The sequence below is a fragment of the Bidens hawaiensis genome, unplaced genomic scaffold (genome assembly GCF_021521415.1).
Source record: "Bidens hawaiensis isolate Kalapana, Puna unplaced genomic scaffold, B.hawaiensis_p1.1 tig00004357_1, whole genome shotgun sequence".
Classification (NCBI taxonomy): domain Eukaryota; kingdom Viridiplantae; phylum Streptophyta; class Magnoliopsida; order Asterales; family Asteraceae; genus Bidens; species Bidens hawaiensis.
In genome coordinates this window covers 1,465,698-1,482,497 of record NW_027491262.1, presented here as the reverse complement: position 1 = coordinate 1,482,497, position 16,800 = coordinate 1,465,698, and the positions used below count along the sequence as shown (strand labels likewise).

Sequence of the window (16,800 nt, the reverse complement as noted above, 5' to 3'; positions counted from 1 at the left end):
CGAGTACGCTACGCGCTTTCACGAACTGAGTTTGCTTGTCCCGCACCTAGTTACCCCTTCCCGCCGCGCCATCGAAAAGTTTCTTGGGGGTCTCCCCATGGAAATTCATGATTCTGTATGGGCCAGGAACCCAGTGACCCTCTCTGACGCCATCGAGTTGGCCGCTGTGCTTAGCGACAACCATGTCAGGGCAGGAACCCTGTTCCTGCGGGGAGCCGAGAAGACCAAACTCACCAAGACTGTCCCAGAACCAACAGAAACCAAGCCAGAACCCTCAAACCGTAACAACCTCAAACGCAGGCGCAAACCCAATCATCAAGCCTACGCGCTTACCAACCCGCTCATTGTCCAGCAACCCGCCTACCAACCTCCAGTATACGCTCCTAACCCACTGTCAACCTACCCAACACCCCCTGTAGTCCATAACTATGCCTTAACCAATGCCGCACTCCCTGCCCCGTCAACTAAGAAACCTTACACAGGAAACCAACCCTTTTGTCCAACCTGTAAACTTCATCACCCAACTCAAACCCCGTGTCGACAATGCAACCAATGTGGCCGTATTGGTCACACTGCTGAGTACTGTAGAGTCCTTCCCGCCAACCCAATCACGCAAACACCACCAACCCGCAAAACCCACAATCAACATACCATAATCCACGACCCAGGTCGTGCTATAACTGCGGTGACCCCAGTCATTTCCGGAACGCGTGCCCGAGACTGCAAATACAAATTACGCAAGCTAATCCGGTTAACCAAATTTCAAACCAAGTGGCGCGCGGACGAGCTTTTAATACAACCGCGCACCAAGCGCAAGCGAATAATGACGTGGTTAATGGTACATTTTTACTTAACGGACAATATGCATCTATACTTTTCGATACTGGCGCCGATAGGAGTTTTATTTCCCGCGCATTTGAACAAAAAATTGCGCGACCGCGAATAAACTTAAATGAAAACTTTACAGTTGAAATGGCTAACGGTGAAACAATTATAATAAACTCCGTGATCAAAGATTGCACGCTTAACCTTAATGAACACGATTTTCTAATCAACCTCATTCCCATGCCTCTTGGAAGTTTTGATGTTATTATTGGTATGGACAGGCTCTCGCAAAATCGCGCCGAAGTAATCTGCGCCAAGAAATTGATTCGCATTCCTCAGGAAAATGGTCAAGATCTTCATATCTACGGCGAGAAACCATCTAACGGTCTTAAACTTATGTCATGCACTGAAGCCCGAAGACTTTTACGAAAGAAATGTGTCGCATTCTTAGCTCATGTGGTCAAACCCGATGAAGGAAAGAAGAAACTTCATGAAATCCCCATCGTGCGTGACTTTCCTGAAGTCTTTCCCGAAGATCTTTCTGGTTTACCTCCCGCTCGGGAAGTCGAGTTTCGTGTTGATCTTGTCCCTGGTGCATCCCCCGTAGCCAAATCTCCTTATCGACTTGCACCCACTGAAATGCAAGAATTAGCAAGTCAACTTCAAGAGTTGACCGATAAAGGATTCATTCGCCCTAGCTCTTCGCCGTGGGGTGCTCCGGTTTTGTTCGTTAAAAAGAAAGACGGTTCGTTTCGCATGTGTATCGATTACCGCGAGCTGAACAGGCTCACCATTAAGAACCGGTACCCCTTACCGCGTATTGACGACCTCTTTGACCAACTCCAAGGTGCCTCTTGTTTCTCCAAAATCGATCTCCGTTCTGGCTATCACCAGTTGCGTATCCGCGAAGAGGATATTCCCAAAACTGCCTTTCGAACCCGCTACGGTCATTTTGAATTCTTGGTCATGCCCTTCGGTTTAACCAACGCACCCGCTGTCTTCATGGATCTAATGAACCGGGTGTGTAGGCCTTTCTTGGACAAATTCGTGATCGTGTTTATCGATGACGTTCTGATATATTCCAAAACCAAGGCCGAGCATGAACAACATCTTCTGTTGGTGTTGCAAAAGCTTCGAACCGAACAACTCTATGCCAAACTCTCCAAGTGTGAGTTTTGGTCTGACGAAGTACAGTTTCTTGGTCATGTTGTAAATAAGATGGGTATTCATGTCGACCCATCCAAAATTGAAGCAATCAAGCACTGGATTGCACCGACCACTCCTACCGAAATCCAATCCTTTTTGGGCTTAGCTGGTTACTACCGGCGATTCATTTCGAACTTCTCAAAAATCGCCTTGCCTTTAACAGCATTAACGTGCAAAGGCAAACCGTATGTTTGGGGCTCGAAGCAAGAAGAAGCCTTTCAAACGCTCAAGCGAAAGTTGTGCGAAGCTCCTGTTCTAACGTTACCAGAGGGTACTGACGACCTTGTCGTTTATTGTGATGCCTCCAACCAAGGTCTCGGTTGTGTACTTATGCAACGAGGCAAGGTTATCGCTTACGCGTCAAGGCAACTCAAAATTCATGAAAAGAATTATACGACTCACGACCTCGAACTTGGTGCAGTTGTATTTGCCTTAAAAATCTGGAGACACTACCTCTATGGTACTAAGTGCATCATTTTCACCGACCATAAAAGCCTTCAGCACATTTTTGATCAAAAGGAACTTAACATGAGACAACGCCGATGGAACGAACTCATCAGCGATTACGATTGTGAGATCCGATATCACCCTGGAAAGGCTAATGTGGTAGCCGATGCGCTCAGCCGTAAACCCAGTCAACTCAACTGTATTTTGCCGCACACGCAGCTTCACTTCGCGCCGATCCTAAGCAATCTTGAATCGCGCATTCGCGACGCGCAGCGCGCATCGATCAGCAAAGGCAACCTACGCGCCGAGTTAGCGTGTGGTGCAGAAGCGCATCTAGTCCCTAACCTGAATGGAACTCTCTGTTATCTCAATTGCATCTGGATTCCCAATGATGAGATTCTTCGCGCTGTCATACTGAGTGAAGCGCACAAAACTCGGTATTCCATTCATCCTGGCGCTGACAAAATGTACAAAGATTTGCGCCTTACTTATTGGTGGCCCGGTATGAAAAAGGATATTGCTGTGTTCGTATCTAAATGCCTAACTTGTTCTAAGGTAAAAGCTGAACATCAACGCCCATCTGGTTTGCTCGAACAACCAGAAATTCCTACGTGGAAATGGGAATGTATAGCAATGGACTTTATCACCAAGTTACCCTTGACCGCAAGCAAACATGATAGCATTTGGGTAATAGTGGATCGATTGACCAAGTCTGCCCACTTTTTGCCCATTCGTGAAACCTACCGTGTTGAACAACTTGCGCATCTTTATGTCAAGGAAATTGTCTGCCGTCATGGTACTCCTTTGAGCATAATATCCGATCGCGATGGCCGTTTTATATCTCGTTTTTGGAAATCTCTCCAATCTGTGTTAGGAACTCGTTTGGACATGAGTACTGCATATCATCCTCAGACTGACGGACAGTCTGAGCGAACCATCCAAACCCTTGAGGATATGCTTCGATCTTGTGTTCTTGATTTTGGAGGTAATTGGGATTCACACCTACCTCTGATCGAGTTCTCTTATAATAACAGCTATCATTCCAGCATCGGTATGGCCCCATTTGAAGCACTTTACGGTCGAAAGTGCCGCTCACCGATTTGTTGGAACGAAGTGGGTGAAGTTCAAATCACAGGACCCGAACTAGTTCAAGAGACAACCGATAAAATCGCCAAGGTCCGTGATCATCTGCTGACTGCCAGAAGCCGGCAGAAGAGTTACGCAGATCGCAGGCGGAAGCCTCTCGAATTTCTAGTTGGTGATCTTGTTCTCCTCAAAGTGTCGCCCTGGAAGGGTGTTGTCCGCTTTGGGAAGAAAGGTAAGCTTGCACCTCGTTATGTTGGTCCGTTCAAGATTCTCGCGAGAGTGGGAAAGGTTGCCTACAAACTGGACCTGCCGCCCGCGCTCAGCAATGTGCATCCAACGTTCCATGTATCCAATCTCAAGAAATGTTTAGCTGACGAGAACCTCCACATACCACTTGATGAAGTTCAAGTTGATGAGTCTATGCATTTCGTTGAGAAGCCTGTTGAGATTATGGATCGCGAGGTGAAGAAAACCAAGCGCAGTCGCATCCCTATTGTCAAAGTTCGCTGGGAGTCTAAGCGCGGAGCCGAGTTCACTTGGGAAAGGGAAGATCAATTGAAGATCAAGTACCCGCACCTTTTCTCTGCGCCTCCTACTTCGAGTTAAATTTCGGGACGAAATTTCTTAAAGTAGGGAAGACTGTGACAACTGCCCAAATCCGACCCGACCCAGGTACCCGTTTCCGGATCCGTTTTTAAGATTTAAAATTTGATTATAATCTTTATAAATTTATTATATATATATATATATTTATATTACTAATAATAATAATTCCTTTCCGCCGTCCCGCCCCTTTTTCTCTCTTGTCGCCGTCCCGCCCCTTTTTCTCTCTTGTCGCCGTCCCGCCCCTCTGCTTAACCCTTAAGCCTTGAACCCCTTTTTCTCTTAACTCTTTGCTTGTCCTTTGGTTCTTCCCGCCTGAGGATGTCTGCGCAGCTTCACGCGCCAGACTCCTTACAAGGAAGCCTGCGTGAAGACCAGCCTTTCCTGCGATAAGCGAGGCGAACTGTTCCCGCGGCGCGTTAAGGATTGTAGTCCTTCCCCCGGCGCACTAAGAATTGTAGTTCTTCCCGCGGCGCGCTAAGGATTGTAGTTCTTCCCGCGGCGCGCTAAGGATTGTAGTTCTTCCCGCGGCGCGCTAAGAATATTAGTTCTTCCCGCGGCGCGCTAAGGTTTGTTCTGTCTGCCTTCGCCCTCGCGCACTCAAGCCTTCTCGCGCTAGACACTTAAGTCTTTTCTCCAGTTTAAGCCAGCCTGTATGCTTTTGAAATATCTTATCTTCTATGCTATACCTACCAAGGTATGGGCACAGTAGGCCAGTTCTGACATCTGTCCGAAATGTCACTTTCGGCGCAGCTTGCTTACCAACCCTCTTGGTTGTCAGAAAAAGTAACTGGCACAATCTTTTAAAATCTTCTTTTCCATGTCTTGAACAGTACTTTGACTGACCCCTCCCATGCAATGAACAGTAACCTGTCAGCCTTCCCCATCCCCTGTAGCTGCCACCATATCTTTTGCTTGTGATATCTTTTGCTTTTGAGATCTTTTGCTTTGATTTGATAAGATCTTTTCCCCAATTCGAGGGATGTGTTCCCTAGGGTTTTCCTATAAATAAAACTAATTTCTTTGATAATTACACACTACACTCAAACACTTAAACACTCCCCAAATCTTTCTCCCTTCTCTCAGCCGAAGATCCTCCCCTCCCCTCTTTGCAATCCGTCTTCTCTTCTTTTCTGCCCAGAAATCTCGGTAAATAACCTCTTATTTATAGGTTAACGTTCGCTTGTTTAAAAGTTGGTTCTTACGTTATCTTTCAACGCACCTTTTACAAGTGAGTAATCTCGTACCTAATCCCCTTTTATTTTTAACGTTTTGGGATGTTCGTGTGTTCGTACAACTTGAGTCTTAAACTTGTTTATGAAATTATGTGCGCAAAACCCATGTGTTATGGACGTTTACTAGTGTTGTATATTTGTATGTGTGAATCATTAACCGCTTTGATCGGCCTATTCCGAAGTTTTCATGGATCCATTAGATGAACACGGGAGACCTATCGTTACGATTTTTCTTGGTTTCTTTGCACATACACGAATGATTATTTGTTTTTGCTCGATTTGGGGCACGTTATGAACTATGAGCTATGATCTATTTAGGCTTGATCACAATCTGTTTACACACTATGTTGAACACCAGTTATACACATGTTGCGCGCAGTGCTTTGTTATTATCTATTTATATCTATTAATCTTGATTTCTCACCGACACGCAAGTGTTGACGTTTTATTTTAACACATGTTCAGGTTTGCTGTAGCTGCTTTTGGAAACTCGAGGACACGTAGGATGTTTTCTTTTACTTTGGACCTAGTTTAAAATATAACAAGACAAGTTTATGTATTTGAATATTATGAGTTATGATATGTGATTTATGTTACTTTATGTCGTGTTATGCGCATGCGAAATGAAATGTATTTATTAAATATTGACACCCAAATAGTGTCACGAGTAATGAAACAATTGGTAGCGCCCCGATGTATAATCCGCCATCGGTCGGGGTGTTACACACCACTCCGCCACCATGCATATGCGACCTTGGATCACCATTCCGCCACCATACGTACGCACGGCCGGGATCAAGACTGCCACCATGCATGCACGCCAGCGGGTCACCATTCCGCCGCCATGCACGCGCGCCCGTGGATCCTCACTCCGCAGCCATGCATGCGCGTCCGCGGAAACCACCATGTGAGTTCGAAAGACGACTCCATGCTTTTGGTTTTACGTAGAAGACTCCAACGCCATGCATGTGCACGCAACCTCCCACCATGCATGCGCGCTCAACTCGCCGCCATGCATGTGCGCTCAACTCTCCGCCATGCATGCGCGCTCAACTTTCAGCCGCTATGCATGCGCGCCCGCGGATCACCATTCCGCCGCCATGCATACGCGACCTTGGATCACCACTCCGCCTCCATGTATGCGCGCACCGCAGATCAACACTCCGTTAGACCAACACCGATCACTAAAGAACGCATACATCTTCGCAACGCAACTTTTTAAAATCGACAAACTGGGACGGAGGTCTTATTCTGCTCCAACACGGCATCCCTTACAAATTTGTGGGTCTTCGAACAAGAAACAGTTAGCTAAATAAATAATATTATAGCATGTCAGTAGTGCAACGTAAGCATTGTCAGTATCATCACATGTCACATGACAACAAAGTCCTGATGGAGGAATTAATTTCCAAATTTTCAAAACAGCCCCCTCAACTCTTGAGTCATATTTATTATGATAACAAAATATGGATTTAAGCTGTTGACATTCACCCCCCTCTACAAGTATAACAAGGAAACCTTCCTCGATCTGAAAGAAGTCTCGCGTCAGAGGCGCGGAACACTTGCGTTAGAGGCGTGGAATTCTCATGGCAAAGCGAAAACAACTCTCGCGTCAGAGGCACGGAACACTCGTGTCGGAAGCGTGGAATCCTCGCGGCCAAATCCCAGAACGCTAACAATAGCACATGCTTGGTTACAAATTCCTCAAGTAAGTGAATTACTTCACAAGTTTTTACAAAACCTCAAACTTTTTGCCTATATAAGATTTGCATGAAATGGCACAAAAAATTATGCTTATATTAATGCGTAACACACGGCTACGCGCCGAATACATAGGTTTGGGAATCCTCATAAACCCATACGGCTACGCGCCATACTTAAAGGTTGGGAATCCTCATAAACCCATACGGCTATGCGCCATACTTAAAGGTTGGGAATCCTCATAAACCCATACGGCTACGCGCCATACTTAAAGGTTGGGAATCCTCATAAACCCATACGGCTACGCGCCAAACTTAAAGGTTGGGAATCCTCATAAACCCATACGGCTACGCGCCAAACATAAAGGTCGGGAGCCTAATAATATCCCACATGGCCACGCGCCAAACATAAAGGTCGGGAGCCTAATAATATCCCACATGGCCACGCGCCAAACATAAAGGTCGGGAGCCTAATAATATCCCACATGGCCACGCGCCAAACATAAAGGTCGGGAGCCTAATAGTATCCCAAACGGCCACGCGCCAACGTAGGTTGGGCACACCTCATAATTTGCCCGAGGATGGGAACCTTGTAATACATCCACTTTTAGTTGATATGTTTTTGCAGGTTCGGCTACGAGTCGCACAAGCACCTGAGACATCATTATTATTATCTGGCCGTTTGTGCCTCCATTATTATTTTGAAGACAAGCCGGGATAGTCATCCTGCGTAGAAGAGGCCCTTGTGGGCCAGTCATTATCATCGTATTATAGCTCATAAGCCGCAACTCGCGCATGCTTCATTATTTTATAGCTCGTAAGTCGCCTCGCGCGCAAGCTTCATTATTTTCATAGCTCGTAAGCTGCCTCGCGCGCAAGTTGCATTACATTATTATCGAGATGCGCACTCTATCTTTTATCAGGCCCCGCGCCACTATTGTTATGATGCGTGCTATATCTTATTCATACCAGTGCACCATCATTATCATAAGGATCACAACATGTCACCATCATGGAGAAAACCTCTCAAAACTCAAAGACAATAAAGACAAGGCCGAAGAAAGGGGAAAAACCGCCTCATATCCTAACACACCTTATGAAGTCCAGCGCTCCACCTAAACGCTTGCACGCCTAGGAGCAACGCTGGACTTGGGGGGCTTGTAGGGGTATGGTACTAAACCCGGCTTACGACCTTAATTTATTATGTTTGGCTTATTTTATTATATGGACTAATACAATATTATTGGGTTGAGGGGGTTTTGTGGAGGTAACCCTAACTGGGCTAGGCCCATTAGGGTACCATGATGGTGGCCATGAGGTTCCCTATATAAAGAGGTCTCCACCTTCTTATTAAGGAGGTCCTCAATAAGAGCCACCACCATAACCATTTTTGTGTCTGTAAACAAGAGATCATCGAGATTTCTTAGCAGTCACCTCCACACCCCCAAAAAGCCATTGCAGATCTCAAGCTACCGGAGAAGAAGATCGAGTCGTGGTCCGTTCATCTCGAAGACCGGGGAACATCGTCATGGATCAGGTCAGATTCATTTCATGTTTCTACGCTTTCAATTTCAATTTCATTTAATTATATTTCGCGCCGTAACTGACGCAATCAATCAATCAATGACGGCAGCCGGAAACCTCTCACCGGTTTTCACATCTCCTCCCTCGGGGTTTGACTCCGTTGACCGTCCTAATCCGCTAGGGTTTGCTAGTTTCCCGATGACGTCGTTTCAATGCCGTTGGAATTTGACGCTAGTTAAAGCGACGGACGGATCGAGGATGACGTCATACACGATCGACGTTGAGGTTAAATCGTCCAACGGATGTGCGGTTACCAACGATTGCCATCAATCCAACGGTAAACACCTATAATAATAATAATAATAATAATAATAATAATAATAATAATAATAATAATAATAATAATAATAATAATAATAATAATAATAATAATTAACTGGCTTTGCTATTCGAAAGGGGCTGTGGCGCAGCCGATGATAATAATAATAATAATAATAATAATAATAATAATAATAATAATAATAATAATAATAATAATAATAATAATAATAATAAAAAACTGGGTTTTCTATTCAAAATGGGGTTGCGGCTGTTGCTCGTTTGCCAGCCTCTTTATTGTAATCGTTTTGAGTTTAATAAGTGTAGGGGTATGGTACTAAAACCCGGTTCTACGACCCTAAATCTATTATGTTTGGCCTATTTTATCGCATGGACTAATACAATGTTATTGGGGCGAGGGGGTTTTGTGGAGGTAACCCTAACTGGGCTAGGCCCATTAGGGTACCATGATGGTGGCCATGAGACTCTATATAAGGAGGCCTCCACCTCCTTATCATGGGTCATGCTCAGTAAGAGCCACCACCACTTTTAGTGTCTGTGAACAAGAAATCCTCAGGATATCTTAGCAGTCGCCTCCACACCCCCGAAACCATTGCAGGTCACGACATTGCAGGTCGCCGGCGCAGCCGCAGAAGAAGAAGAAGATCAAGACGTGGTTCGTTCATCTCGAAAATCCGTGGAAACATCGTCATGGATCAGGTAAGATTCATTTCGTGCTTCGACATTGGCGCCATCCGTGGGACGGCAACGAACTGCCCTTTGATCTTCATCTCGGCTGTCAGATCTCTCCCAAGAAAAACGCAGATCTGGAAGTTTACAGAAAAAAGGCTTCAAAGCTTGTTCTATTTAAAGCTCAAAAAGATCCATAGATCTAAAAAGAGGCTTCCAGATCTGGGCAAGAAGGAAAATCCGTGATTCGAATGATCAGATCTCCGAATCTGTGAACCTGTGATTCAGGATCTCCGAATCTGTGATGGTTTTAAATCTGCTCCGGATTTTCAGATCTGTCCAGATCTGATTTACAGATCTAGGTCTAGATTACAGACCTGGATTTTAGGTCTAAAGTTGCAGATCTGACTCTTAAATTGCAGATCCAGAAGTTACTAGACTTCCGCCGCCATGTACGCACGCCCGGGGGTTCTCACTCCGCAGCCGTGCATGTGCCGCCGCGGAAACCACCATCTGGGTTTCGCGCAAGAGACCTCCGCCATGCACACGCACTTGCGAGTCACCACTCTATCGCCGTGCATGCGCGTATCAGGCTACGCGCCAAGGTTGGGAATCCTCCTAATATCCCATATGGCTACGCGCCAAAACTTCAAGGTTGGGAATCCTCCTAATATCCCATATGGCTACGCGCCCAAACTTCAAGGTTGGGAATCCTCCTAATATCCCATATGGCTACGCTTCAAGGTTGGGAATCCTCCTAATATCCCATATGGCTACGCGCCAAGGTTGGGAATCCTCCTAATATCCCATATGGCTACGCGCCAAAACTTCAAGGTTGGGAATCCCCCTAATATCCCATATGGCTACGCGCCAAACTGCAAGGTTGGGAATCCTCCTAATATCCCATATGGCTACGCGCCAAAACGTCAAGGTTGGGAATCCTCCTAATATCCCATATGGCTACGCGCCAAACTTCAAGGTTGGGAATCCTCCTAATATCCCATATGGCTACGCGCCAAGGTTGGGAATCCTCCTAATATCCCATATGGCTACGCGCCAAACTTCAAGGTTGGGAATCCTCCTAATATCCCATATGGCTACGCGCCAAACCTCAAGGTTGGGAATCCTCCTAATATCCCATATGGCTACGCGCCAAACTTCAAGGTTGGGAATCCCCCTAATATCCCATATGGCTACGCGCCAAACTACAAGGTTGGGAATCCTCCTAAGATCCCATATGGCTACACGCCAAACTTAGGGGTTGGGAATCCTCATACCATATGTTCACGCATCATATATGCTCACGCATATTACACATGCTTACGCATCACATGCTTACGCATCACATGCTCGCACATGTCACAGTCTACACGCACGCGCACGCAACATCTGCGCGTGGCGCATAACACAAAAACCCAAAGTCTACGCGCACGTGCATGCAACATCTGCACGTGGCGCGTGACATAAAGTAGCCCGTAAGTCGCCTCACGCGCAGGCTTTATTATTCACAGCTCATAAGACGCCTCGCGCGCAAGCTGTTATTCTTACATCCCGTAAGTCGCCTCACGCGCTGGCTTTATTATTCACAGCTCATAAGACGCCTCGCGCGCAAGCTTCTTTATTATTACAGCTCGTAAGTCGCCATGCGCGCAGGCTCTCATTATTCTACAGGCTCGTAAGTCGCCGCACGCGCCAATTTTATTACTTTCACAGCTCGTAAGTCGCCTCACGCGCCAGCTCAATTATTGTTCTTATAGCTCATAAGACGCCTCTCGCGCGCAAGCTTTATTACTTTCACAGCTCGTAAGTCGCCTCACGCGCCAGCTCAATTATTATTCTCAAAGCTCATAAGACGCCTCTCGCGCGCAGGCTTTTATTATTCTAAGCTCGTAAGACGCCTCTCGCGCGCAGGCATTATTATTATTTTAGCTCGTAAGTCGCTTCTCACGCCAGCTCCATTATTATTTTAGCTCGTAAGTCGCTTCTCGCGCCAGCTCCATTATTATTATAACTCCTGTTAAGTCGCCTCGCGCGCAGGCTTTTATTACAACATGTCACCATCATGAAGAAAGCCTCTCAAAACTCAGACAATAAAGTCAAGGCCAAAGAAAAGGGGAAAAAACCGCCTCGCACCTTATAAAGTCCAGCGCTCCACCTAAACGCTTGCGCGCCCAGGAGCAACACTGGACTTGGGGGGCTTGTAGGGGTATGGTACTAAAACCCGGTTCTACGACCCTAAATCTATTATGTTTGGCCTATTTTATCGCATGGACTAATACAATGTTATTGGGCCGAGGGGGTTTTGTGGAGGTAACCCTAACTGGGCTAGGCCCATTAGGGTACCATGATGGTGGTCATGAGACTCTATATAAGGAGGCCTCCACCTCCTTATCATGGGTCATGCTCAGTAAGAGCCACCACCACTTTTTGTGTCTGTGAACAAGAAATCCTCAGGATATCTTAGCAGTCGCCTCCACACCCCCGAAACCATTGCAGGTCACGACATTGCAGGTCGCCGGCGCAGCCGCAGAAGAAGAAGAAGATCAAGACGTGGTTCGTTCATCTCGAAAATCCGTGGAAACATCGTCATGGATCAGGTAAGATTCATTTCGTGCTTCGACAATAAGAAATAGCAAGTTTAATCTTAATAATAATAATAATAATAATAATAAAGTGAATGTAATTGTATTGATTTGATGAATTGTATTGAGTTATTAGTAGGTTCAATGATTATGTATGAAGGAGCATCGAGGAACGTGGTGTGGCATAAGTGTTCAGTGGAGAAGAATGATAGGCAGGAGTTGTTGAAGCAGAGAGGATGTGTTATTTGGATTACTGGCCTCAGTGGTTCAGGTAAATGTTATTTATTACTAGTTATTTGAGATCGGATTGATAAAAAGCTTGAAATGAAGTTAGTTAGTTGGTTATCGAGCTTAGCTTAGGCTCATTTAAGGATTTTCTCAAAATACATTAACAATGTATATAATAAATTAATTGATTATTAGTATATAGTAAACGAGCCGAGCTCAAGCTTGCAAAAACAACTCGCAAGCTACTTGAGATCAGATTGATAAAAGGCTGTAAATGAGGCGAGCCCGAACTTCAATAAAATCGAGCTCTAGCCTTGTGCATTCTTAAGCTTTAACTCTTTGGACTTTTATTTATTAATTTTACACTTTACAACCGAGCTTATGATCGGTCAAGTTTTTATGAGAAAATACATAAAGTAGTTAAAAATGTACATAATTAATTAATATATAATAAACGAGCGGAGCCGAGCCGAGCCAGGCTTGAAAACACAACTCACAGGTCGAGCTCTAGCTTTAGGAAAAGAGTTGGAAACTAACCAAGCTCTTGTAAGTCAAAACGAGATGAGCTTGAGCCTAGTTGAGCTCGGGATTGGCTTGTTTACAACACCCTGGTGCTCGCGAGCTACTTGAGATCATCTTGATAAAAAGCTGTAAATGAGTGAGCCTATGAGTGAGCCTGAGCGTCAAATAAAGCTCGTTTAGTTATCGAGCTCAAGCTGAGTTTAGGCTCGTTTAAGGTTTTACTCAAACTACATAAAATAGTTAAAAATGTATATAAATTAATTAATATATAAAAAACAAGCCGAGCCCAATCTTGAACATACGACTCACAGGTTGAGCTTGAGCTTTAGAGTTCAAAACAAGCCAAACTCAAGCCTAGTTATGCCCGGGCTCGGCTTGTTTACACAGTTGAACATAACTAGGGATCTGATAATCCTGCAACTCACAAAATTCAGTAATAAAGGGTCTAAATCATGTAATTGCTGTGATTATTGACCATTTCATCTTAGAGTTTGATCTTTGTATTCATATTTCATTTTCTGTCAACTAATTAGGGAAAAGCACTGTGGCCTGTGCATTAACTAGAATCCTTCACGCTAGAGGCAAATTGACATACGTCGTTGATGGTGATAATGTGAGACACGGTCTTAACTCTGATCTTACTTTCAAAGCAGAAGATCGTGCAGAGAATATTAGAAGAATCGGTGGGATTTGCTGTTCTAATATTTCTTGATCAAACATTTGTAAACCAAATACTCGGATTCTAATAGTATTAATATTCTTTAATTTGTTAGGAGAGGTTGCTAAGCTATTTGCTGATGCTGGAATTATTTGCATAGCTAGCGCGATATCTCTCTACAGAAAAGATCGCGATGCGTGTCGGTCTAAACTTCCAGATGGAGACTTCATCGAGGTTATTTTAGTAATTTTATTGATTTGTAGAACTCGTTGATATGAGTTATGAGTTATGAATGTATGACTCGTTTGTAACTTACAGGTGTTTATGGATATCCCATTGTGTGTATGCGAAGCTAGAGATCCAAAAGGGTTATACAAGCTCGCACGGGCCGGAAAGATTAAAGGTAAATTCAACCCGCTTTTATTATTATCATAACAACCATATTATTAAACTTTAAATTATCATCTTCATAGGTTTTACCGGGATTGATGATCCATATGAACCACCACTAAATTCTGAGGTACGTAGCGAGTGCAATATTTTACTTGACCTCTAATTAGGAAAAACATAAAATTCGTCCGTCTTTTTACAGATTGTGTTGCAGCAAGACAGGGAGGTGTGTCCTCCACCCGAGGCTATGGCCGAGAAAGTGATATCTTATCTGGAAGCGAACGGGTATCTTCAGGCGTAGGGCCCGGCCCCGGTGATGAGTGTAATATGTTATTATGCATAACATATTACACTACAAGGTGTTGCTAAGAGAAATTCTTGGAAATGAGTTGTTTTCAAGTTAGAATTCTAGTCATGATGGTAAATAATATTAGTGAACCTATGTGTATTATTATTTTTCTTCCTTTTTTTTGTTTTTTGTTTTTAAGTGTTGTGTATATAATGATATGTTTGGAGCTTTGAATAAAAATTGTGTAGTATTAATCAATGATTATGGAAAGAAAGCTATATTCTCTTTGAAATTTGACAGATGGTAGTGATTATTTTGATAGTTTTAAAAGTTTGTTATTACATATTGACTAGTGAACCAGTATAGTGACTAGCAGGTCTGATTTTAAAGACGGATTAATAAGTTGAAAAACATAGTGACGGATCCAAGATTTTTTTAGGTGATGCAGTACGTTTAGATGCTTAAATTTCATGAAATCGGATATAAATATTTCAGGTTCGTTCAATGGTTCAGGTTGGTTCGATGGTTCGGGTCGGTTCATTACATAATAAAAATACGATAAAATAATAAAAAAAACACCATCATTTGAAATTAAGAAATACATAATATAAATACAATGGTCTTTATGAATTAAAAAAAAATACTAATAGTTGTTCCTAACGAGTTTTCATATTTTGAAATTGTTATATAATATATATAATATAAATACGATTGTTCGGCCGGATGCCCGAACTACCGGAGGAAGGAGGTGTGGCGCTTGCATAATCATGATGGAGAGGGAGAGACAGAGAAAGGCGTTTGTAATTGTATTTTGGTTTAAAAATTTTGGTTTACAAAACCCTAAAAAACTGCAGAGAATTTTTTTTTTTTTTTAAATAATGCAAGACGGATTTGAACTCTAAAAAGATGCATAGAATTTAAAAAAAAAATAGCGTAAAACGGATTTAAACATGTTCAATATATTGTTTTCTATATACCGATACACTATTATTTCAAAACTAAGGTGGTTCCTGGAAACCACCCTTTTACATGGTGGATCCGTCCATGTAAAAACACACCTGAGACTTTTTGTGTTTGGCCTTCAAAGCGCCCCCACAACGCCCCAAGAGTGGTGTTGCGAAAGCTATGAGGCGTTTTCTTCCTTTAAAACGGCCCACGACGTTTGGCATAAAAATGTATATGAATAACGAAAATCACTGTTTATTGTTTATTGATTGATTATATATTGAAAGTGACGCGTATCGAAAGTTAAAATACAAACAAACGTGTGTATCTAGCATCCAATTAAAATATTTATATATTTTGTTTTATAGATTATTGCAGGGCTTTACTTTTAGGGGCCACAAAGTGGTGGTTACAAAGCTGAATTAAATGTGTTCTGCGTTCTCCTTTTAATAGCATGTAACAATTTTTAGGGTACACCAATTCTATAATGTGGTGATTTATCGTCAACTTTTTTACAAAGCTGAACCAAATGTGTTCTGCGTTCTCTTTTACTTTCAGGGGCCATCAATTCTATAATGTGGTGATTTTTTTAAACGAACTTAATAAAAAAATACACATGTAAAAACGTACTCAAGAACACTATTTTTATTGAAAATTTTAATTCTCAGTGTCATATATGTATAATTGAAAAAATTTTGGTTATCAATCAATTTCTAGAATAAGACTTCTCATATAATAACAGCTTAACCACTCAGCCTAAATATAGAATGGACGTTACCTTTATTGATATTTTTATCAATCTACCACTTATCGAAGGAAAGGAGAACATTAAATTGTAACGACGGATGTTCTTCAAAAACTATGTTTTTCTGAGCTACGCCATGAAAAATATTTTGATAAGTTTGAGAGGGCTTCTCGACTTTGTCATAATAACAACATAAAAAATAACATGTTAACGCATTCAATTTTGTGAATATTTTGCTTCATTTAAGCATAGTTTTGCATGACATGCTTCCCATGCAACGCTTGGTTCACCAATAAAGAAAAAGTTAATGCTTACACAAATATTTCAAATTTGATAAAACTTAGAAGCATTGATAGGTTTGCGGGTGGTATGTCAAAAGTGTTCTCAATCTTTTCTTAAATTTTAATAGACTAGGGAAAAATAGTTAATTTTTCAAATCCCGAACCTTTTGGTTATTTCTAAAAATGCCCTTGAAAATAAATTTGAAACCCGAATCATGTTTGAAATTCTAACTTTCATCCGTTTGACATATTCAAGTCAATACTTTGAACCCGTAACAAATTTGACGATAAATCTATTTGCATTCTCAAACTTTTAAAAATACTCAAAATTTCCATTTTTGACCTGTAACGAATTTTGATCTAAATATAGTTAACTTGTACCAAACAATCTATTTACCAACTTTTGACCCATAAAAATCAAATTTAGGTTTCACGAAAAACCCGAAACAATCTTTGATAAAAAAACTAAGAAATTATATATGATAAACTTTGTTATGTCTGAAAGTGATTGTTATATATTATCCTT

At 42.7% G+C, this 16,800-nt stretch overlaps 1 protein-coding gene across 1 annotated transcript; it reads left to right on the top strand.

Moving 5' to 3' along the window:
* Nucleotides 1–8,725: 8,725 nt before the first annotated feature.
* Nucleotides 8,726–14,325, top strand: LOC143626388 (adenylyl-sulfate kinase 3-like). The gene is made up of 7 exons (XM_077096501.1): nt 8,726–8,963; nt 12,356–12,487; nt 13,500–13,649; nt 13,740–13,858; nt 13,943–14,027; nt 14,098–14,144; nt 14,217–14,325. Exons 1-7 carry the CDS (start codon nt 8,726–8,728, stop codon nt 14,313–14,315), a joined length of 870 nt encoding a protein of 289 aa, XP_076952616.1. The 3' UTR covers nt 14,316–14,325.
* The last annotated feature ends 2,475 nt before the right edge of the window (nt 14,326–16,800 follow it).